The sequence below is a fragment of the Eptatretus burgeri genome, chromosome 11 (genome assembly GCF_056783735.1).
Source record: "Eptatretus burgeri isolate ZD-2024b chromosome 11, Ebu_testis_v1, whole genome shotgun sequence".
Classification (NCBI taxonomy): Eukaryota; Metazoa; Chordata; class Myxini; order Myxiniformes; family Myxinidae; genus Eptatretus; species Eptatretus burgeri.
The window spans coordinates 58718294-58741852 of NC_140971.1; the positions used below are offsets into that span (position 1 = coordinate 58718294).

At 48.4% G+C, this 23559-nt stretch overlaps 1 protein-coding gene across 5 annotated transcripts in view; it reads right to left on the reverse strand.

The window, feature by feature from the left end:
• Positions 1-1379: 1379 nt before the first annotated feature.
• The window catches only part of PUF60 (poly(U) binding splicing factor 60), a 58572-nt gene continuing 36392 nt past the window's right edge, over positions 1380-23559 (reverse strand). For all 5 annotated transcript variants that reach the window (XM_085846635.1, XM_085846634.1, XM_085846633.1 and 2 more), the window contains 2 exons: positions 4987-5201; positions 1380-2425 (listed from right to left, as the gene is read on the reverse strand). In XM_085846635.1, the coding sequence (XP_085702761.1) occupies positions 2126-2425; positions 4987-5201 (515 nt within the window). In that variant the 3' untranslated portion in view covers positions 1380-2125. The remainder of the gene's footprint in view (positions 2426-4986; positions 5202-23559) is intronic.

Consider the following 23559-nt stretch of genomic DNA (forward strand, 5'->3'; position numbering starts at 1 on the left):
GCAGCAGTGTTTGGGCACCTGAGGCTTCCTAATTGTTTGAGAGATGCAATCCCCAAGATGAATTCAGATCATGGGGTGGGGAGAGGGTTCGGCCAGATTCAGGCTTTGATGATGATGATTCAGGTTCGGCCAGCTTCAGGCTTTCTTCAGGAAAGATGATCCTCCTGGTAAATTTTGATAAGAAAGTCTCCAGGCTTTGCGACCTGACACAACTTGAGGGTCTTGCCCAGCTCAACATTGGGTCTGAGCTGGACCGCACAGGGAATCTGGTGGCAACTCTGTGGGGTGGTTTGAACCCATTGGGCGTGAAACCAAAGGCACAGTCCTAGAGTGATTGGGTGCACATCCCCAAGGAGTCCAAGGTGGTCTTTCCTGGGCACCTTTAAGTGTGGGAGGAAGGGCCACATGGAGAGGTTTTTTCTGGACCGCCTCTGGGAGGTGGTATTCCCAAGTGCCACAAAGGGGGGGGGGGACCACCCAAGCCAGTAACTTTTTATAAAATTGAACAAACTCCCCAATGTTTGAAAAGTCAGTAAATTAAATTGGAAAACCTCTTCCGAATGATACAACTCACCAAGTTTTGCAAGGGATGAATGCAGTTGAGTTGGGGAACTGATGTATCTGCCCCCAGTCCGTTTCCCACAAGTGCCAGCACGTTGCTCCGAGTGCAGGGGTTTTAAAATGAGTGAACGTGTAAGGATGAATATAAATTAGTGATAAAATGAAAACGAATAACATTGCTTTTTGTTACGTCTGTGGGTGCAGGCCATAGCATAAAGAAACGCATGGTACCCTTTATGGCAGGTGGTTAGATAATGTTTGGCAGCCGAAGAGATAATATGACATTGTAATGTTTGTTGGTGGTGAAGTTGTGCAGGTCCTCAAGTGGTTGACTCTCTCGGGGAGAGAAAAATGTGGAGCTCACTCATGCCTCGTTTCCCCTTGCTCCAGCAGTAACTGGATTTAGAATTGGCATGGACAAGGGTAAGGTTCAGTCAGCCAAGAGGCAGGAAGGCAATTGGCAGTCATGGTCAGGCTAGAGATGATGATGATGTGCAAATCATAGAGTAGATAGGAACCCAGACAGACAGATCCCATCATATTATTTAGATCGATTAGACTGTGATCCTGCATCTGCAGTGGGATACCTTTATACTGATGAATTCCCAGAACTCGCTCACTTCAGAACCATTTATGGATAAGAGTGTGTCTATAAGCACTCCTTCCGAATAATCCATCACATATGGAAGGACAGTGCTACAAACACACGCCTGCAAAGCTTCTGTCAAGAGTTTCACAAGAATTTTGGTAAATGTCGATAACTTCATCTTGAATAGGAAAAAAAAATTCTAATCCAAAACTACAAGGGGATAAACAGGTTAACAAAAAAAAGTTTACTCAAAGTATGCCACAATTACTTTACAATAGACAGCTTTTGCATGAGAATTCAGTCACTGCTGAAGAAATGAAGAAACACCATGCAGCTGCTGTGCTAATTCAAATCACAGTAAAAAAAAAACAAAAAAAAATGATGAGTCAAAACATTGGTGAAACAACTTTCTCAAGCCTCAAAATGTGCATCCAAAGTCAGCAAAACAAAGTTTATTTTCAACTTCGGCAATCGAGAGCGTTTTCCCTTCAAAATCTAATTCCATCCTCTGTTAAGGTCAATGGTGGACAGATTCTGGTAGTCCGGAGACGATGGATAATTAGTGTTGACCAAATGTCCTGCATGCTCAACTGAACTGACCAGATTGCTAAAGGAGGCACACGCTTCCACAGACCACATCTGTACATTAAAATTGAGGTTTACATCAGAAATGGCTTCGGTAATATTATGCAAAACATAAAAAAGTTCAGTTAGACGAGGAAAGAACAAACAAAAAAAACAAACTGCCCGACTTGGTAATTAAGTGACAAAACCATCTTATGAATCAGGGAATGAAGCAAAATTGTTAATTGACTGCCACTGATGAATTTAACACACAAAAGTTAAATTCCCAGAGCACTACCGAAAATGCAAACCGAATAATGGGATTTGGGATTAAAAACTCCTGATACAGCCAGGCTTGGGGATCGTCATCATTCCGCAAAATTTGGGACAGACGTCGGATTTTACAATGCGCTAGCCAGAGAGATCAGACTTGTCAAATCTCTGCTGCTCGTAAGGCTCTGCGACGACCTTGCGGCCACCAAACCATCGGCCGTTTAAGGCCTGGACTCCTCGCTGCATTTCAGCTGCATCCGAGAACTCTACAAAAATCTTTACAATTACGTCAGCATCGTTCTCCTCGCCTTGGCGCTCCTGGTAAATCACCACTCGGAGCACAGTACCAAACTTCCCACACTCCTCTGTCACTTCGGCTTCTAAGTCGTCATCGAGATCTTGGGGTCCAACCATGTTCCGTAAGACCATTACTTTCGTCTGTAAGAACACAAGTCAGAGTCAGTTAAAAGGTTGGAGTGACAGTGAGCAACACAATTCAACTTAGATGCATGTTGTGCTTTCAGCCTGGTGTATTCTTACACAATTCAGAGAAAAATAACCTCAAGTTGCAACTGCTGTTACAAGGGGGACTCAAAAAGTCCACTCTCATCTCCCCTCCCCACTCCCTCTACAAGGACAAATTGTTCTACACAAGCAAAATACAGCACAGATGCAACATCTTAAAGCAAGGGAAATGAATGAACCAGAAAAGCAGAGAGGAGAAAACAGTAACCTGCACATTAGGTTTGCACAGATAAGGTTAATGGGGGTAGATAAGATCATGGGTAGAGATGGGGGTGACATGACCACTTGCTTTAAGCCCTGGAGGGAAGACTGGGATTCAACCACTTCCAGAAAGTATTTTTTTGCCCCTTTTCTACATCAACTCATCATCAACGACAGTGCTGCCAAAGCTGTTTTTTTTTACAAGGTTTATGCAGGGTAGTTTGCCATTGCCTTCCCAGCAGACTCTTAGGGCAGGAATTTGTAATTAATTCAGGGTAGCAGCGAAAACCTGCCGACTCTTCGCAAAGGATACACCATGGGAACTTTAGAGTACATAAACAACCAGTGCTGGCAGACAGGTCCTCCTGTTTAACATTGTTTTGATGAGCAGCACATACACTGATGCCTCACTTTGCCTTTGAACATCAGGGTGACTTTTTATAGCTGGGTCGAGAGTCAAGCTCAGGGTAGACAACTTAAAGATGAGTATGCATACCTCCAAGCTATCCTGCCAGTCCTTTCTAAAAACAAAAATACTTTTCTAAAGTTGGACAAAACTAAAAAGTACAGTCCCGTTCACAATACCATTGTCCCACTCTCCAAATTTCCTGCCAATACAGAACATTACCTTCCCAATAATTGTACACATCCAAAGTGTGAGTCATAGGCAAACACATATATGGAACAATGCTTCCCTTAGAAGATGGAGCAGACCTTTTTCGGGGCACATTTTCAGAAGTTACATTAAAGTTGTCGAGAATTTGAGTCAAGAATCTGGAAACTTTTGTTTTACCAATGCATGCATCTAGCCTAAAAACAGATACGCATACAAGTAATGCTCAGTTTAAGTCACATCACTTTACATCATATTGTTTTAACGTTGTTGGCAAATGGGGGAAATTATTATCAGTTTAGGGCGTTGATAAATAATATATTATGAGAATATGGAGAAAATAATTAATAATTAATTACGGAGAAAAGCTGATAGGGTTCGAGTTAAGTTTCGTCCTGGGGGTGTGTTCAATTACCAAGCAGCTAGTTAGCGCTTGCCAAGCTAGCCAGGCATTATCAACAGTTTTGAACGGAGTGCTTGCTTTCGTGCTTAAGCTACTGGGCAAGCGCTCTACAAGAAACTTGGTAACTGAACACACCCCAGGGTACAGGAAATGTAAAAGCAGTACACAGAGAATGAGAAAAGGAGGTTTTGATGTACAGTGCAACTCCGCTACCAGGACAGGGTACAGGTCGATCAAACCGGGAGAGACAATAGCCAGGGAGTGATAATAAGACGTCACGGATGTCTTGTGGGAGGAAGGATTCTGTTAAACAGCTGATGTCCAGTTTATCGGCAGCAGCCTGGATTGAGAGATGTCAGCTTGGAGCAGAGACCGTGGATGTTTGAGGTCCACGCATTTAGAGAGGAGGGGCTGCTGATAAAGTGTAGCAATGTGGAAAGGAGCAAGGAGAGTGAAGCTGCAGCTACAGTGCCGTTTGTGGAAGGACTGGAGAGGAGCAAGACAGGAGCAGGCCATCGATTTCATGTTCCGATGATGAGGCTGTGCAATGATCCTGTTCCCTGCTCTAGCTAACCTACAGAAGACAGAAGTACTATCAGATGATGAGACGGTCACTTTCACCTCTTGGTGTCCATAACTCCACCACTCGCCTCTTCACCTACCTCGACTCACTCAAGCCACTTTGTCCCCAACCACCCTCATGTAAAATATACATGTACCTAAGAAACGATAAGTACCTATTACACATTTTATTTTATTGTTTTATGCAATACATAATTTTTTATCTGTGTGTAAATATATTTACTTTCTTCAATTATTTAGTGTTATTCATCCTCATTAAATTGTATAATTTGTGATTTATTAAGACTTTACATTTGGATTATTGGAGTGCTGGAACGTATCTCCTGTATTTTCGTTAATTCTTATGGGAAATAGCTGATATGATCAGTTTAAGTCGTGTTTTCCAGGAACGTAACCCCGACGTAAACTGATCAATACCAGTATATGCAAATACAAGTGAAGATAAAATAGTTAAACATAACAGTCGTCACAGCTCTTGGAGATTTGAAATATCTGCAGTTCATTCGTCAAAACGAAAAGGAAAAGATTCTTCCTGAAAATGTTGCTTGTAATGCTAATTGGCTTAGAATATAAATTTAAAGGGCAATGGCAGTGATTGAGATGCTAAAAGGTATATCCATAAAAGACTGATGGATGGGGCAGGGATCGGTGGTGGCGCAAAGAGGACATTAGCACCTCCTGTTTATGGAGCAGTTTCTGCATGACCATGTGCCGCGCTGAGTTTCCAGAAATGCTGATGTGCTCCTGCTCGCTCAGCAATTCCAGCTTTTCTTTTTGCACCTTTTCCTCCTGATCAGAGCTCTTCACAGTCAGTGATGTGGACAATAAGGGGTTGATCACACCCACTTGTGGAATTACCACAGGTGCCACTGGAATCAATGGTGTTACACCTGTGGAGTAAAGAAACAGGATGAACAGTCAACAAAATGGCCACATGCAAACTCATTATAGCAATTGCACCTGCAAGGACATATCGGTAAACCAATGGCCTAGTTCTGCTCAAAATATACCATGGGACTAGAAACCGTACTTGGGAGCAACCTAACTATTACGAATGTGAAAATGGTGAAAATGTCTTCATCCAAAAGAAAAATGGTTGCCTACAAAAGTTGGTGTAGGCCAGGGGTCAGACCCGATTTCTGGTCATCTTGGGTACTTCGGCTGGGAGAAAATTTTCATTGCTGTTCAGTGTTAGGCTCATGGCGAGGGAGGGGGGTAGACTATCGCTTGGGTGGATGTAGATTCTGAATGTGGTGCAATTTTATTGAGAAATAAAGTCTACTCATACATGTAGTCCCATGCATCGACCTCTGTGTTAGTTTTCTATGTTTTTACAGAGAGATTTTGACTTAAGAACGTCTGGATGTACATTTAATGGATAATTTCTCAATCTTTCATTCATAGATACAGTATCAATCACAAATCAATGCTGTAGAAAATATGAAACAGATTGATAGAAAATGCACTTATTACTAATTCATATTCATGAAAACAGCTGAAATGACGTGTGTTTTTTGTATAAATAGTCGAGGCTCATGGAAGAGCAAGTACAGTGAAAATATACTTGTGATATAAATATACCTGTGTATCGGGGTGAGCGATGTTGATGTTTTTGCTAGTCGATGATCGTCCCTCCAAATATCGACAGTTTAACGATATATCGACATTGCGCAATCACTTATGCTGACGTAGCGCGACCACCTGGCAGCGATAAGCTGGTCATTGGGAGGGACACACTATCGGTTTATACAGGGTGTGTCAATAAAAGGGAACCACTTCAAAACTTTATTAACCAAAACATTGAGTAACGAAACAAAAAACAAGCCGGTAGGCGACGAGGGATTCGCTAGGATCGAAGCGCTGTATACAATGCTTTTCATTCTGACCGATCCATCGACGAAGATTCATTGCCAAGACGTATTGGTTCACATACAATTGTTCCTCTGCCTTGCAAGATTCTTCCTATTGCGTATTTTGCCAACTGGCACTCCTCATAAAAAAATGACAGTAAATAGACACCCTATTTTTGAAGGACTACCATTTGAAAAATAATCGGTTTGCTGGTTTGTGCTGTGGAGCCTCGCATTGCACACACACGCGCGCGCGCACACACACACACACACACACACACACACACACACACACACACACACACACACACACACACACACACACACACACACACACACACACACACACACACACACACACACACAAAACCCGATAAACTTCTCTCAATGCTCTTGTTTGACCACACCTCCTGAGCCACACAATATTTTTCATAAGCCGCGCCCACTTTCCTACGCCACTCCCACTTTAAATAAAAAATAATTGAAGGTGGTGTGTGGGTTGTGGAATCGTTTTTGGTAAATAAATAAATAATTGGAGGGGGAGTGTGGGTCGTGGAATCGTTTTGGGTAAATAAATAAATAATTGAAGGTGGTGTGTGGATCGTGGAATTGTTTTCGGTAACTAAATAAATAATTGAAGGTGGTGTGTGGATCGTGGAATCGTTTTCGGTAAATAAATAAACATATTGTTGCAAATTCGCGCCCGCCAGCATGCGAACGGCCACGTAACTCGAATCGCGGCACGTCGCCCACCGGACGGACAATTCTGTCGTGACCCTTTCGGACTAACGCCGGGAGCTAGTCACGGGTGGGGCTTTCGGCCTCACCACGATCGTGCCAATCGGCCCCCCGCGTGGGATAGGGTTGTTCGCCAAACTCGACCTACCTAAGTACCCACGCGGAGGGTAGACCGGGCGATCGCACCTCGCCGCAGGTCGACTCCGGACACGGGCCACTTAAGCGATCCATTCCGTACTATCGGGATAACCGAGCGGTCTTATCGTCGGCCTCGACGGTTCCGATTAATTATCGGGCGTATTAAGCCCACTACCAACCCTTTACGTGAAGCAAGATGGAGATTCAATTAAAGAAAAGATGAAGCGAAACGGGAAAACAGTTCAACATGATGCACATTTATTCCGCGGCACACGGAGAGCACACATATACAATTAAACAGAATGCACATAAAGCAATTGCAACAAAAGAAACACAACAATGCAGATCAACAACCGACTACGCGTACACACGGCAACACTTACACAGTTTTACTTCACCAGACTGGCGCCACACACACACGTTTACACAGAAACAAAAGAAAAGGGCCACCCTCAAAGACAAGGGGGCAGACGGGGCCTGTGGGCCAATATTTGCGCGGGACCTGAAAGAGCGGTCAGGTCCGCGAGACCGGGTGGATCCTACCCGTGTCTTTGTGATGAGCCGCAAATGTGGCAGCGCGGCGGTGCCCCGACTTCGTGCTCCTTCGCGGGTTTCGTTGGCACTGCTTGGAGTGGGGTGGGAACGGGGCCCCCTTTTCGCACTATCTCAGCGCGGGGGAAAAAGGGGGGGTTGTTGATGCTCTGGGGAAAGAGGATAGCTGGCTTGCTTGGGTCCCGTGACGAGCGATTCCACCGCGACCTCGTCGCCGACCGCAGTCTTCCTTGCCTCGGACCCGAGCTCCTCGGTCTCTTCCCCAATTCTCCTCAGCCGACTGCAGCAAACCACCTGTACGCCCTCGCTTCCCGACTCCACTCCACGCTCCAACCCGACTCTGCCCAAAACACTCTCCGCTCTTCTGAGGCCGACTCTGCTCAAACCGACTCTGCCGAGACCGACTCGACCCAGATTCGCCCCGCGCTCGGCGCTTTATAGGCCGGCAGGAGAACCCATATGCAAATTTCTGGATCAGAACGAGCTCGGGGGTGGAGCCACGCTCGCCCATTGGATGGAGGAAAAGGGGCGTGAATCTCCCCTGATCCTAGAATTTGCATATCTTGATTTCACACAGACGCGCCTGGAGGTGGGGCCAAACTGCCCCGCGCTTGCTGGTTGGACGGATCAGAAGTGGGCGTGTAGCATTCCTGATCCGAATTCTCCTCGGAAAGGCCGCATTTTGCACTCGCGGCTCGGCGCGCGTCCCGTACGAGCCCAGGACAGCCTGACGCTCGGTGCTCACAGGTGGAGCGGGAATGGCCGCAGAAGGAGAGAGGTGAAGGTGGTGGAGGGTTTATGGTGGTGGTTTATGGCCATGGTGCCGTTTGGAATGGTAGTGATGCGATGTTTGCGGGAGCGAGTTGTGAAGGTAAAGATCGTGGCTGTTGGTGTTGTTGTGAAGCGGCGTAGTGGTTGGTGGTTGTTGTGTGATGGCGGTTGAGACGTGGTTGGTTCAAAATAAAGATAGAACAGAAAAAAGGCTATCTCAAAGGGTCGCAGCCCGAATGAATCACATTTGTTCCCTCTAAACAACGGGTTTGTGGCTAACTACACATGTACTTACAGAGATATCTCACCTACGGGACCTGAATGGTGGTTTGCGAATATCCACAACCGTAACAATATTATTGGAAATCCACAAAGACAGAAATGCCGGTGATTCCATTTATTTTTGATCCTTTTCACTTTGGTCAATAACGTTTGGATTGAGGAGATCGAAGGTGGAACGACGGTGTAGTTCTTTACAAACACTGTATACACACCTTAAATGACGGTAAATAGACACCCGATTTTTGAAGGACTACCATTTGAAAAATAAAACCTCAATCAAAAATCGGCTCGAGTAAAATTTTCTAAATATCTCGAAGTGTTTAATTCCTAAGTCCCGTTTCTCTACATGCAAAACTGAAGGACAAGTATTGAAAATACTGTACGCGGTTTTTCGGCCGCTGCACAGCAACGGGTGGTTGCTAGGCAACGAAATTCAAACGCGCACATTCCCAGTATATATTCCACCTGTTGGCAAAGTTTCATCGAAATCGGTTTGCTGGTTCATGCTGTGGAGCCTCGCGTTGCAGACACACACACACACACACACACACACACACACACACACACACACACACACACACACACACACACACACACACACACACACACACACACAAAACCCGACAATAAGGGATATCTCATATATAGCGAATCCAATAAACTCAGAAAATGAAAACCAAATAATGGAGAAATGAAACTCATTTTGCGTTAATGTGCTGATCATTGACGTGTTCAATGTGAGCATCCCCACACACACAACTTGTATTCACACGAAGTGCGAAGTTTTCAATGACGTTTCTTCAAGTTTTAATAGTTCCTGTCTGCACATTAGCCTCAACTGCTGCCTTCAGATCAGGTTCAGATCTGGGGTGTTCCTTGTAGACGTTATCCTTACAAGCTCCCCAGAGGAAAAAATCCAGCGGATTGAGGTCGGAGCTCTGTGGAGACCATTCATTTTCCCCATATGCAAACTGAGAACTCGTTGTCCGAATATTTGATGCAGAAAGGCAATTGTTTCATTGGCTGTATGTCGGGTAGCACCGTCGTGCATGAACCACTATCACCGGAGGGCTGCAGTGCTCATCGACTGCTTCAAGGCTTCGTAAAATGCCTTGACAATGGACCAGTATCCTTCTTGATTGATGGTAACCATTCTTCCGTTTTTATCTGCAAAGCAATACGGCCCAAACACACCTCTGTAGCTGACAGCCACAAAAGCTGTGACTTTCCGACCCTTAAGCGACTTCACTTCAACCTCAGCTGGGCGTTGACTTCCCCAGAAAATTGTGTTGTGTGAATTGACAGCACCATTGACGTGAAAGTGTGCCTCGTCACTAAACCACACATCGTGAATCCAGTTTGGGTTTGCCTCCATCTTCTGCTGCAGTATCTCACACATAGCCACTCGTGCTGCTTTATCCCCATCGGTCCATTTATGGGCTGTTGTGATGTGGTAAGGAAAGACGTTTAAATCCTGTTTCATTATTTTTCTGATACTGCTGGGAGTGAGACCTAGTTCAGCCGATCTTTGCTGATGCCGAGATGGAGAGAGAGATGGAGAGAGATAGAGATAGAGATAGAGATAGAGATAGAGATAGAGAGAGAGATAGAGATAGAGAGAGATAGAGAACGCAAAGTCGTACCAGATCAGGATCTGAGCTGTATCATAGTTTCTGCCAAATGCCAGACCCCATTATCATATTTATCATCAAACCAGTCTGGTCATTTTTGTAAACAAAAGAAAACAAAACAAACACACACTTCATTCTGGGGTAGAACTCATTTCTTGCCAAGGATATTGCACATCACGGTATACATGCATATGGCCTTGTAAGCTCATTGCAACAGGTATTTTTTTTGTACACATAGTTGAGGCTCGTGGAAGAGCTAGAATTAGTACACTGAGTGGATCAGGATACAAGACAAAAGGAACAGTAGAGAGCAGATGGGATGGAGAAGAAACACCAACAGCAGAGTTAAAAGGTCAACATAGAAGGAGGCAGACAAACAATGGGTGTGGGGAAGAATGGGGGCAGGAAAGGATGCATGGGGTGGACACGATAGATACAGAAGGAAACTCTCAAGAGGAAAAACTGGAAATTTGGAAGGAGGGATTGGATTGGGTGGGGTTAAGGAGGGTAGAAAAGATCGTGGTTTTGGAATGGGAAAGATCTGATTGCCGAGCAGTTTCTGCCATCACATGACAGAAATTGCTCGACAATCTGGAAAAAAAAAATAAAAAAAACTAGAACTGCCACTTTATAACTGCTGGCAGTGATGACCGGGTACCCAGAAGTGTCCGCCTTTGACACAACTGATACAACATGAGACTTAAATCATAGTCGCAAAGTTTTGCCTTGATAGGATAGGCGGTGCCAGAGAAAACATTATTTAATGGTGATACAAACACAGGCCTGCTTCGAGACGGCGCGGAACAGACGAGTTACGAAGCGGGCAGCACAAAACGTTCAATTTCGTTATTACTGGCAAACAGATTCAAATAATTAAATAATTCTGGCTGCCAAACCGTGTGACCGATCAGGTTGAAATTTTAAACTCTTCTTTCACATGTCGGCTAAATTACAAATCTGAAGTTTCGTATATATAGAAGCAGCGGTTCCAGAGTAAACATTAATTAATATTTATCTTTCAATCCAAGATGGTGGCCAAACCATGCAACATGTGACGTCATAATTTTCACCACGTGTGGAAACACGATGGGAGATGATAACTGCAAATTTTTACTTCGCTATATTAAGCAGTTCCAGAGAAAACATTATTTAATATTTTTCTTAAAACCAACATGGCTGCCAAACCCTGGGCCCGATCCCGTTGAAATTTCAAACCCTCATTCCGCATGAGTGGTGCACCATAAAGGTGATGTTTCACATTTATTGATGTAGTAGTTCCAGAGTAAACATTAATTAATATTTTTCCTTCAATCCACTATAGCTGCCAAACGTTGCGTCGTACCTCAAAAAGGGGTGAGAACTTTTTATTCGTCTTGGAGAGGCGGTCATAGTGGTGGAGTTTCGCCTGGATCTGTTCAGTCGTTTCAGAGAAAAAGACGTTTAAAGATATTATTTTTCAATCCAAGATGGCTGACGAACCATGTGACCTATGACATCACAAATTTATATTCTGCATCCAACTTGGTATTGGAACACGTTTGGGAAGTTTCGTGTAAATCGGTAAAGGTGCGTTTTTCTATCCAAGATGGCCACCAAACCTAGTGACGTGTGACGTCATAATTTTTACCACGCGTGCACACACGATGGTAGATGAAAATTGCAAACGTTCGATTCGTTAGGTTAAGCAGTTCCAGAGAAAACATTATTTAATATTTTTCTTAAATCCAATATGGCGGCCAAACCATGTGACTTATCAATTCGAAATTAACAAACTTATATCGCCTTCCTGTCCCGAATATAGTTCTGAAATCTCCCCTTCATTGGACCAGCGCATCTGGAGAAGAAGATGTTTGAAGGTTTTAGGGTTTTTTCAAGATGGCCGCCAAACCATGTGACACATAGTCACATGATCAAGAAGAAATTAACAAACTTCAGAAAGGCCCTCATGGGGAATATATGTGTGAAGTTTCGTCTTCATCTGTCTTGCCCTTCTGGAGAAGAAGATTTTTAAAATTTATTCATTTTCAATACAAGATGGCTGCCGAACCTTGTGACCGAGGATATCATAAATTTAAATTCTGCTTTCCATCGTCGACCCGAACAAGTGTGTGAAGTTTCGTGTAAATCGGATAAGGTCTATTTTTCTATCCAAAATGGCCGCCAAACCATGTGACTTCTGAGGTAAAAATTTTTTACCATGTATGCAGACTTGAGGGAGGAAGGCACTTGCAAATTTTCACTTCGATGGCTTATGAAATTCCAGAGAAAACATTATTTAATATTTTTCTTAAATCCAACATGGCGGCCAAACCATGTGACCTATCACTTTGAAATTAACAAACTTGCATCGCATACATGTCACGAATATAGTCCTGAAATCTCGCCTTCATTGGACCAGCGCTTCTGGAGAAGATGTTTGAAGGTTTTAGGGTTTTTTCAAGATGGCCGCCAAACCATGTGACGTATCAACAACAAATTAACAAACTTGAAAGAGGACCTCAGGGGGAATGTACCTGTAAAGTTTCGCCTTAATCTGTCCAGCCCTTCTGGAGAAGAAGATTTTTAAAAAAAAAAACACTAAAAAACAAGATGGCGGCCGAATTACGTCATTGATGACGTCAAGAAAAACATTTTCGTCGGTGAGTTGAGGCGTAGATGATGCTCAAAATTTTTCAGATTTTTCCCATACGGCGTTCTACTTGACGAATTTTCACCGGTATATCGCTTCACCTATGACGTCACGAAAAAATCACACGTGTTCCCCATAGGGAGCTTAGTAAAATGTATCAAACCAAAAAATTTTCCATTGCACGGTTTCCGAGATACAGATGTCCAAAGTTTATCGCTTTTTTCAAGATGGCGACCGCACCACGTGACCAATGACGTCATAATTATAACGTGATTGTGCTATCAAAAAAGATACATACTATGGTGAAAATTTCGTGTCGATCGGTCTTAGTGTTCCAGAGAAAATGATTTTTAAAGCGAAAAAGGGTGCAAAATGCCGGCGGAAAAAGAAAAAGAATAAATAATAATAAATAAACAGAAGAAAAACAATAGGGTACCCTGTACTGACAGGGTACCCCAATAAGCAGTGATAATACATTTTTGTTTTTCCTGTTAATGAACATGATTTTAATCCAATGAATGATGATTTGTTCATATACGTGATATTTAGGTGGTATCTTATTGACAGGGTCATGGGTATATTTGACATTGTGTTTCCATACTTCCAGTGGGAATCAAGATTCCTCAAAAAGGAGCATAGACTCAAGTCCATTAAAACTTGCAAAACCATAACAAACGAAGCAAAGTCGGACCAGACTTGGGAAAATGTGTGCTCTGCCAGAAGGAAGATGCAGAACAGAACTTGTGGTATTATATGGTCCTCCGCAGGGGATCAAAACTTTTCTTATTTCTCTCAAGAAAAGGACTGATGCCAGGGATGATTGCAGAGCTTTGGAAGCCACGTCGTCGTGTTGATTGTAAATGACCTTTGGAAGCTGCACCATCTGTTTGAAGAATTTGCATCGCATGGCAGAAAATGCTCAACAACTTTTGAATCCTCGGATAACTACACCACAGACTTCCCGCAACTTCTTCTCGACTACATTGCAGCGAAAAGAGATGACAATATGTCTGTTGAGCTCGAAACATTTGTGGAGATGATTCCCATAGACTTTCAGTGTGGTCATGTCAATTTTGCAGATGGGGATCTGCTAATGTGTCACAGGGTCATCTACTCAAGGAGGAAAGTCCACAGATCTATGAAGCACTGACCAGCACACAGGGAGCAGTGCACAAGTCTGAATGGCCGTTCAGTGGAATATGGCATGATATGGCCATTGAACAATCTCTGAACAAGGACTGTGGAAGGTATACTTGTCGAAACACCAGAGAAAAGGAACGGTCAAAGTATTACTTTAATGTACACACGAAGGCAGCTATCACAGCGATGACGATGGAGACGAGTGGTAATACTGAAGGTTCAAATGACACCTACAAATAAACTACTGTGAAACACATACATACGGATGTATTGCAGTTAAAGCAGTGACAGTTTCTGAGAGAATGATAAATCCATTTGAAATTGACAAGGGAACAAGCCCAAAGAACAAATAACCACTTTCAAATATTACTACATCTACATTACTCTTCATGAAATGTCTTATCTTCTCTAGGATCAATAATCTCATTAGTGCAACAAGGTGGGAACGGGGCCCCCTTGTTGCACTATCTCAGCGTGGGGGAAAAGGGGGAATTGTTGATGCTCTGGGGGAGGGAGAATGGCTGGCTGGCTTTTGTCCCGCGACGAGCGATCTCCCGCCACGACCTCGTCGCCGACCGCCGTCCTTCTCGCCTCGGACCCGAGCTCCTTGGCCTCATATCCACGATCCATCATATCCCACCCCACTCCAAATGTCGTGCCAACGAAACCCGCGAAGGAGCACAGAGTCGGGGCACAGCTACGCGGACATCTGCGGCTCGTCTGCCAACGCGCCACGAGGACGCGGGTAGGACCCACCCGGTCTCGCGGACCTGGCCGCTCCTCCAAGTCCCGCGCACATATTGGCCTACAGGCCGTCTGCCCTTTGTCTATGAGGGTGGCTTCTTTCCTTTGCTTTTGAGTAAATGTGCGTCGGCGCCGTGTCTTGTAAAGTAGAACTTTGTAAGTGTTGCCGTGTGTACGCGTATTCGGTTGTAACTCTGCGTCGTTGTTTCTTTTGTTTACCTGATATAGGTGCATTCTGACTGTTTGGCTGTATATGTGTGCTTTCTGTGTGTCGCGTAATAAATGTGCATTGTGTGAACTGTTTTTCCGTTTCGCTTCGTCTTTTCTTTATTGACTCTCCATCCTGCTTCACGTAAAAGGGTTCGTAGTGGGCTTAAAACGCCTGATAATTAATCGGAACTGTCAAGGCAGACGATAACACCGCTCGGTTATCCCGATAGCACGGAATGGACCGCTTAAGCAGTTCGTGTCCGGAGTCGGCCTGCGGCGAGGTACGATCACCCGGTCAACCATCCGCGCAGGTACTTAGGTCGATCGAATTTGGCGAGCAACCCTATACTGCGCGGGTGGGCAATTGGCACGGTCGTGGTGGGCTTAAGCCCCCACCCGTGACTGGCTCCCGGCGTTGTTCCGAGAGGGTCACGACGGAATTATCCGTTCCGGTGGGCGAGGCGGCCGCCATTCGAGTCGAGCGGCCGATCGCACGCCGGTGGGCGCGAATTCGCAACACTGGTGTCAGGAGTGGGATACAAACTCTCCCGTCTCCAGCTAAATTCACGGGAATCGGTCCAGGGGTGAGAGGAGCGACCCCCGATTCCCTCCGAATTACGAGCAGGCCAAATTAACCGTTACGAGAAAAAAGATGGAGTCTCAAGGCGAGCGGGAGCCGGGGGTAGTAGGAATGGATTTAGAAATGTTAGAATCCATGGTCCAGGATGAGATCCCCATGCAGGAAATGTTGGTTGTACAGGAACACGAACTCCCCCAACTGAGCCCAGAGCCCGAAATAGGTGCGGCGGCGGCCGCGGTGTATGACACCTCCCCTCCCCCTCTCCACCAAAACCCCCCGATCATCTCCGAATCGGCTCAGCCGAGTGCACCCGACATGGCCCAGCTATTCGCCATGCTGGCAAAGATGAATACGGATGCGCAACAAATGAATGCGAATATAAACAACAAAATGAATACGAATACGCAACAAATGAAAGAAATGAACAACAAAATGAAAACGAAAATGGATACGAATACGCAACAAATGAACGAAATGAAGGCGAATTTGAAGGAAGAAATGAGAGAAATGCGGGATGAGATGCAGAACATGGGAATGAGCCAAAAAGGAAGCTTGGACGAACCAAAAAACGAAATGAAAAAGGAAGTCGACACGATATGAGCGGAGGTGACCGGGTTAAAAGAGAAAGTAAAAGGAGTGGGGGTCGCAATGGAAGAGAGCAAAAAAGAGAGGGCAAACGAAATAAAGACGGTGGTGGGAAAGATAGACAAAGTAGGAAAAGGACTGGGAGAAATAAAAAAGGGACAAGACCAAATAAAGGAGGAAATAGGGAAGAACACGACGGCGATAGAGGAATTAAAAAGAGAACAGGGGAAAATAAAGGAGGGATTGGGAGCCGTGAAGGAGGACTGTGAGAAAAGACATTGGGAAATGACAGACAGAGTTGAAAACCTGCGAAAGGAGGTAAAAGCAGAGACACAGAAAGGATTAAAGGAGGTGGGGGAGGAATGTAGAAAGAGACATGAGGAGGTAATTAATGAAATGGAGTGGAAAGCCAGAGAAAAGACAGAGGAACTGGGGGAACGGATAGAAAAACACCGGGGCGAGACGGAAGAGCAGTTTATGACAACGGGGGAGAAAATATCCAAGACAAATAAGGTGGTGACACAGGTACAAGGGGAAGTGGAGCAAATAAGAGAGAAAGTCGGGGAACTATCGTTAGGGACGATAGGGGAGGAATTGAATGAAGTAATCAAGGGGAAAATAGAGGAAATGGAGAGGAGACTGACGGAATGTGTGGAGACCCGGTGTGAGAGGCAGGGTGACCTCCTTCGGGAACAGGGGGAGAGGATATACTCCCTCGAGGCGGATCGTGTACAGGTGGGGCCGCTGTCACCGGGCGGAGGAGGAGGCTTGCCCGATGCGGGGGTGAGCATGCCAAGCTTGGGGAGGGTAGAGGCCGCGGGGACTTTTGGCCTAAGGGGGGTACCCAGTATGACTGTTCCGGTGGGTGTGCAGAGTGCGAGTCCAATGGCTTTGGGGAGTAAGCGGGACGACGCAGGGCACGGACAGACACGGACAGGGGTGGTAGAGCCCCCAGGCAAATGGCTCGGACCCTGCGGGTGTGAGGCACCGTTGGGACTGGGGAGGTACACCCCTCCAGGAGTCCCTGGGGAACTGGAGGGGGGACCTCGAAAGGACCGAGGGTGCCGCTACCCCCGTACGATAGCAAGACGGACTTGAGGGCGTATATGGCCCAGTTCCAGTGTGTTGCCAGAAGCAATGGCTGGAACGAGGTGCAGGGTGTGGCACAACTCACGGCGGCCCTGCGTGGCATGGCCTTGGAAGTCCTGACCACGGTACCCAGTGAGGGGGTGACCCTGGAGGATCTCCATTCGGCCCTAAAAAAACGATTTGGCATGGACCAGCAGAGCGAGCTTGTTAAAGCTCAGCTCAACGGGCGCAAACGATGCTCCCAGAAACCACTGGGAGAATTGGCACACGACATTCGCCGCTTGGTGGGGATCGCGCACACCAACATGCCGCCGGAGTACCGGGAGGAGATTGCCCTGGACCATTTTCTCAGAGCGATAGGGGGCACCGATGTCGGCGCATTGCTGACCGTATGGCGCCCAGACAACCTCCAGAAGGCGGCTGATAGTGCCGCCTGCTGGGAGGCAGCCAGAATGCCATTGGGAGGGGCTGGGCGGCATGCAGTGGCAGTCCGACAGGTGGGCCCCGTGAACGACAGTGCGCTGGGAGCCGGGGAGACCCTGGGCGACCAAGCGCGAATGGAAAAAATTGTGCAGGGCATGTTCGACCGCTGGTTCGGGAGACTTGGGGAGAGGCGGTCGGGCCCAGGAAGGGCGGGGGATGGGCCATCAGGAGGTACCCCAATTCGGAACGGAGGGGGGTATAATTCGGCATACCGGAGGCAAACACCTTACCAGAGGAGGTGTTATAATTGTGGCGCAAGGAATCACCTGCAGCGGGAGTGCAACGCCCCGCGCAGGGAAAGGCCCCCGCAAAGGGAAGAGCCACGGCCCCCAGACCACCAACTCCGCCCCAGGTCAATAGGGATAGCCAGGCCCAACCATCACCCCCCCCCACCAGTCCCCGGGAAACTAAGAAGTGCCGAACATGTAGGGCCGTTTTCGGCAGACTCGGACGGAGAAGAGCCCTCAGAACTGCGACAGGTCATCAATTGTGGCCAAATTGGCAATGGTAGCTTAACAATTTGGTGCAAAGTTGCCGGCGTAGGGGTAGACGCCGTTGTGGACACAGGAGCAAGCGCCACGATCATCAGCCCTGTGGTCCTTGATTCGAGTGTAGACGGTTGGGATGAGATCCACCGTTTGCAAAACCATAGTTTGTAGCTAGCTACCGGAGCAACGGCCCCCATCATAGGACGTGGTTTCGTGTCGTTTAAATTGGGCACCGTGAAAACAAGGATAGAGGTTTGGGTGGTGAAGGTGTGCGACCCATGTCTAATAGGGTTGGATGTGCTAACGGCCGGTGGTTGTAAGATCGACTTGGGCCGGGGGGGTCATGCAGTTGGGTGGTGAGGAGTTGCCGTTAGGGGGGGCTGAGCACGGATGAGAGGGTGGAGCTGGAGGCTCCTGACTCCGTGGTGATTCCCCCGGGTGCCGAGGCGGTGGTCCCGGCTCGGTGGCGAGCACACCCAACGTGGCAGGGCTCCTGCGGCCTGGCGGAACTACCGGCAGGGCCGTTAACGCCGGGTTTAGTCGTGGGCCGTACCCTGGTAAGTACCGACGGGCCAATAGTGCCCGTCCGGGTGATAAATGTTAGCACACAACCACGCACTATCAGGAAGGGCACGAAGGTGGCAGATTGCACCCCAATAAAAGAGGTCGCAGAGCTGAGGGACGGTAACGTCGAGCCGGACCGGCCCCAGAGGGAGTCTCCAGACTTGATTCGTAATTGGCCCGGTCCCATTTGCGAGATGGTAAATCGGAGTAGTGTAGATTTGGAGAATGCCCAGCGGGAGGCCTTATACAAACTGGTCGACCGACACATGGGGATCTTCTCCTTGTCACCCGAGGATATTGGACGTACGGGCCTGGTGCAACATCAGATCCACACCGATGGGGCCCGGCCTGTCCGTCAGCCTGCTCGAAGGCTCCCATGGAGCAAAAGAGAGGAGGCTGATGAACAGTTTGAAAAGATGCTCAATGCAGGTGTCATTGAGCCCTCGGGAAGTCCTTGGATGTCACCGGTTGTGCTGGTTAAAAAGAAGGATGGGACCACGCGTTTCTGCGTGGACTATCGCCAGCTGAACAACGTGACACTCAAAGACTCCTATCCCCTGCCTAGAATTGATGATACCCTCGACGCCGTTGCAGGCTCTAAATGGTTCTCAACTTTGGACCTCAAGAGTGGGTATTTGCAGGTGGAGATGGATAAGACTGGGAAGGAGAAAACGGCATTTTCCACAGGGAAGGGACTGTATCAGTTCACTGTGATGCCGTTCGGTTTGTGTAACGCCCCCGCCACCTTTGAGAGACTGATGGAGCGTGTACTAGGCGGCATGCCGTGGCAGTCATGCCTGGTGTATCTGGATGACGTCCTGGTACACGCTAAAACATTCACCCAGGAGATAGCCAATTTGGACCAGGTGTTTGGGTGCCTCAGGCAGGCAGGGCTGAAATTGAGCCCGGAGAAATGCACTTTGTTCGCGACAGAGGTGGCCTATCTCGGACACTTGATAGGCTGCGAAGGGGTGAAGACCGACCCCGGAAAAATTACAGCGGTAGAGTGGCCCGTACCTACAACTGTCAAACAGGTACGGGGCTTTTTGGGACTTTGCTCCTACTACCGGCGCTTCGTGGCAAACTTTGCGGAGATAGCCAGGCCCCTTCACCGGTTGACGGAGAAGGGGTTGACATTTAATTGGACAGGGGAGTGCCAAGAGGCCTTCCTCAAATTAAAGGGGTGTTTGACATCCACACCCGTTTTAGCGTACCCCACCGATGACGGGATGTATACCCTGGACACGGATGCAAGCCAGGAAGGATTGGGAGCAGTCTTGTCTCAGACACAGGGGGGTGTGGAAAGAGTGATCGTGTATTACAGTCGGGCCATGAGTCGGCCCGAACGAAATTATTGCGTAACTCGCAAGGAGCTATTGGCTATGCTGTCTGCCGTGAGCCATTTCCACCCGTACTTGTACGGGAGGAAATTTTTGGTTCGAACTGACCATTCCTCCTTGCAATGGCTCTTACGGTTCAAGGAACCGGAAGGCCAGATTGCAAGGTGGTTGGAAAAGTTGCAGCAGTACGATTTCGGTGTGGTCCATAGAGCCAGTAAGGCTCATGGGAATGCCGATGCGCTCTCTCGACGCCCCTGTCTGGGAGAAAACTGCAGATATTGCACGAGACATGAGGAGAGGGACCAATTGGCAGACACCTCCCCGAAACTCCCAGTCCGTGCGGCCCGGGTGGTAGGCCCAACTTTGCCACTAACCGCGGGAGATGAATTTGGTGGATTGGCATGGAGCACGGCCCAGCGGGAAGACCCCGTGATAGGGCCAGTGTACAAATGGGTCCAGGAAAACAGGAGGCCCAGTGGGGAGGATATCGCCCCATTCGGAGCGCGAACAAAAGCATACTGGGCTCAGTGGAAGACCCTAGAAATGAGGGACAACATCTTATATCGCAAGTGGGTGGAGATTCCTTCCGAACAAACTTCTTGGCTGGTGATAGTCCCTGATGGGTTTAAAACCCAAATTTTGACCCAAAAACCCAAAAACCCAAATAAAACGGTACCCGCGCCGGCGGCCATTTGGGCAGGACCAAAACAAAATCTCTGGTCCGCCAGCGGTTCTATTGGGTTAACATGGGGCGCGATGTACAGAACTGGTGTCGAGCATTCGACGCCTGTACTGCGAAAAAGGGACCGCCACAGAGGATGAGGGCCCCACTCCAACTACATCAGGTTGGGGCCCCCTTTGAGCGAGTGGCCATGGACATTTTGGGACCACTGCCCCCCACTCGCCAGGGTAATAAGTACATCCTCGTAATTATGGACTATTTCACCAAATGGCTGGAGGCCTTTGCCCTCCCCAACCAGGAAGCAGGGGTCGTGGCAAAGGCCTTCGTAGAAGGATTTACATGCCGGTATGGGATTCCGCAGGAGCTGCACAGGGACCAGGGACGAAATTTTGAGAGCGAATTACTAAAGGAGGTGTGCGGACTCCTGGAAATTCGAAAGACACGGACAACGCCCCTGAGACCACAGTCCGATGGCATGGTGGAGAGGTTCAACAGGACCCTGGTCCAACAGTTGGCCCTCTTCACCGCCACTAACCAGGAGGACTGGGACGAACATCTCCCGTACCTCCTGATGGCCTATCGCGCGTCCCAGCACGGGTCTACCAGGTGTAGTCCGCGCTGTTGATGTATGGACGGGAGCTGAGAAGCCCCGTCGATTTATTGTGCGGTCCGACGCCTGAGCGGCTTGATAGGCCCCCGGGAGAGGGCTATGCCCGTCGGTTGGAGGAAGGCATGGAGAAGGTCCATGCCTTCGCACGACACCAGCTCCAACAGGCGGGCATAAAGATGAAGCGCAGGTAGGACCACCGGAGCCAGTCGAGCAAATACCCTCCGGGGGCGAAGATTTGGTTCTTTAACCCCGGCGGAGGAAGGGCAGATGCCCGAAGCTCACCTCACCTTGGCAGGGCCCGGGGGTCGTCCTGGCGCAAATCAGTGACGTGGTCCTAAAAATTAAAATGGGACCACGGGCCCTTCCCCGGATCATCCACGCGGACCGCCTGAGACCATACAAGGGCGACCTTACGCCCTCATGGATATGTCTTGCCGGAGGAGTCGGTGCTGGAACAGCCGCTACCGCAGCGGCGCAAGGCTCGCAGAGCCTTGCAACGAGTTCACGAGCCCAGTAGGGAGGGATGAAGTCCCCCCTGCGAATAAGGATTTGAAGACAGAGACAGACTTTGGATGTGTAGAAGGGACGTAGTTTAGCTACGTAGTGTTAAAAGGAACGTGCTGTAGTTTAAGGGACGACGTGGGAGCACGAGTTAGTTAGGGGATGTAGTTAGAAGGATGGCAGAGTTCAGCGGTGTGTGTATTGAAGTGTAGTGAGGTGGAAACTTGATTAGTGAGTGAGGCCAGCGGGCCTGTGTGTATGGAGTGATTGTGGAATGCATGGTGCAATGAGTGATTGGGGGGAGGAGTGACTCCTGCTCAAGGGACCCCGGGGTCAGTGTAAAGTGAGTTAGCTGGGTCAGTTAAATTTACCAAATGGAGGTCGTTTTGCTATTGGTGGGAGTGTAGGCTCGAAACCCATTTGGAGGGGTGCAGGAGCCCTGTTGACGGGTTGGGAGCGTGGCTGCGAAAGGTGAGTATCGCTGAGTGGGTATCCCGGGCACCAGGCTAGTCGGCCGCGGTCGGCCAGGGGCCCATGGGGGGCCGGGATAGCGTTGTGGGCACGGATGCGCCCGCATGAGGCGGGGTCCCGGGGCGCCGTTAGCCGCGTGGGCAGTGTTGTGGGCACGGGTGACCCTCGGAAAGGGGCCTGGGAAGCCAGCCTGCCACGTGAGCATTTCAGGGGAGTCGCCAGGGAGGGAACTCCCCGGTGTTTCGGGAGCTGGTAGGCTCGGAGACAGTGTAGTGCCCGGGGGTGCCATCGTCGGAAATCGGCAGAGGGTCGTGCTTGCCAAGGGAGCCACGTGTCCCAGCCATGAAACCGTGTGAGGGCACAGGAAGAAAATTGGGGGGCGAGGCCCGAAATTGTGAGGACACCAACACAGGCGACGGGAATCTGGGTTGTTCGAACCAATAGTTTAAGCGCGAGGCGCTTGTTGAAAGCCCCGGGGTAGTTTATGAAATAATGGTTAGGGTAGATTAGGAAGTGTACCCCTCCGCACCATCCATCCCTTTGCTCTCGTTGTGGGCCGCTGGACCCACTTTGGGTTAGATCGCTGAAGTCTGAGGTGGCCAGCCTGAGGCTTCGTTGGGCCTCGACACAGGACGCTAGCTCTCCCTCATTCCCCTCCGGGAAGGGAACGTAGGGGTTGGGAGTAGGCTAGGTGATGAGATTGGTTAGTCGAACAAGGGCGATAAAGGGGGTTAGGGGACGAATTATAGTGGGAGGTATAGAAAAAAATAATTAATTAATTGCGGCTAAATTGGGTTTTACAAATTAAGGGAGTGGGTATGGACAGTGACAGGCAAAGGCGATAGGTTGGGAGGGAGACCATAGGGTAGGTCCGAGCCCGCCTGCCGAGTGGCCAGCACCACCGCACTCCCCCCACCAACCTCCACTGAAAGGCAAAGGCAGGCCAGCTTCATCTGCTGGCTGTGTTACTTCAAGGCCTGTGCCGGCCAACTTCATCGGCAGCTGTTGTTTTGCTGCAAGGCCTGTGCCGGCCAACTTCATCGGCAGCTGTTGTTTTGCTGCAAGGCCTGTGCCGGCTGGATCGTCTGCAGCTGCTGTGCTGCAAGGCCTGTGCCGGCCAACTTCATCGGCAGCTGTTGTTTTGCTGCAAGGCCTGTGCCGGCCGGATCG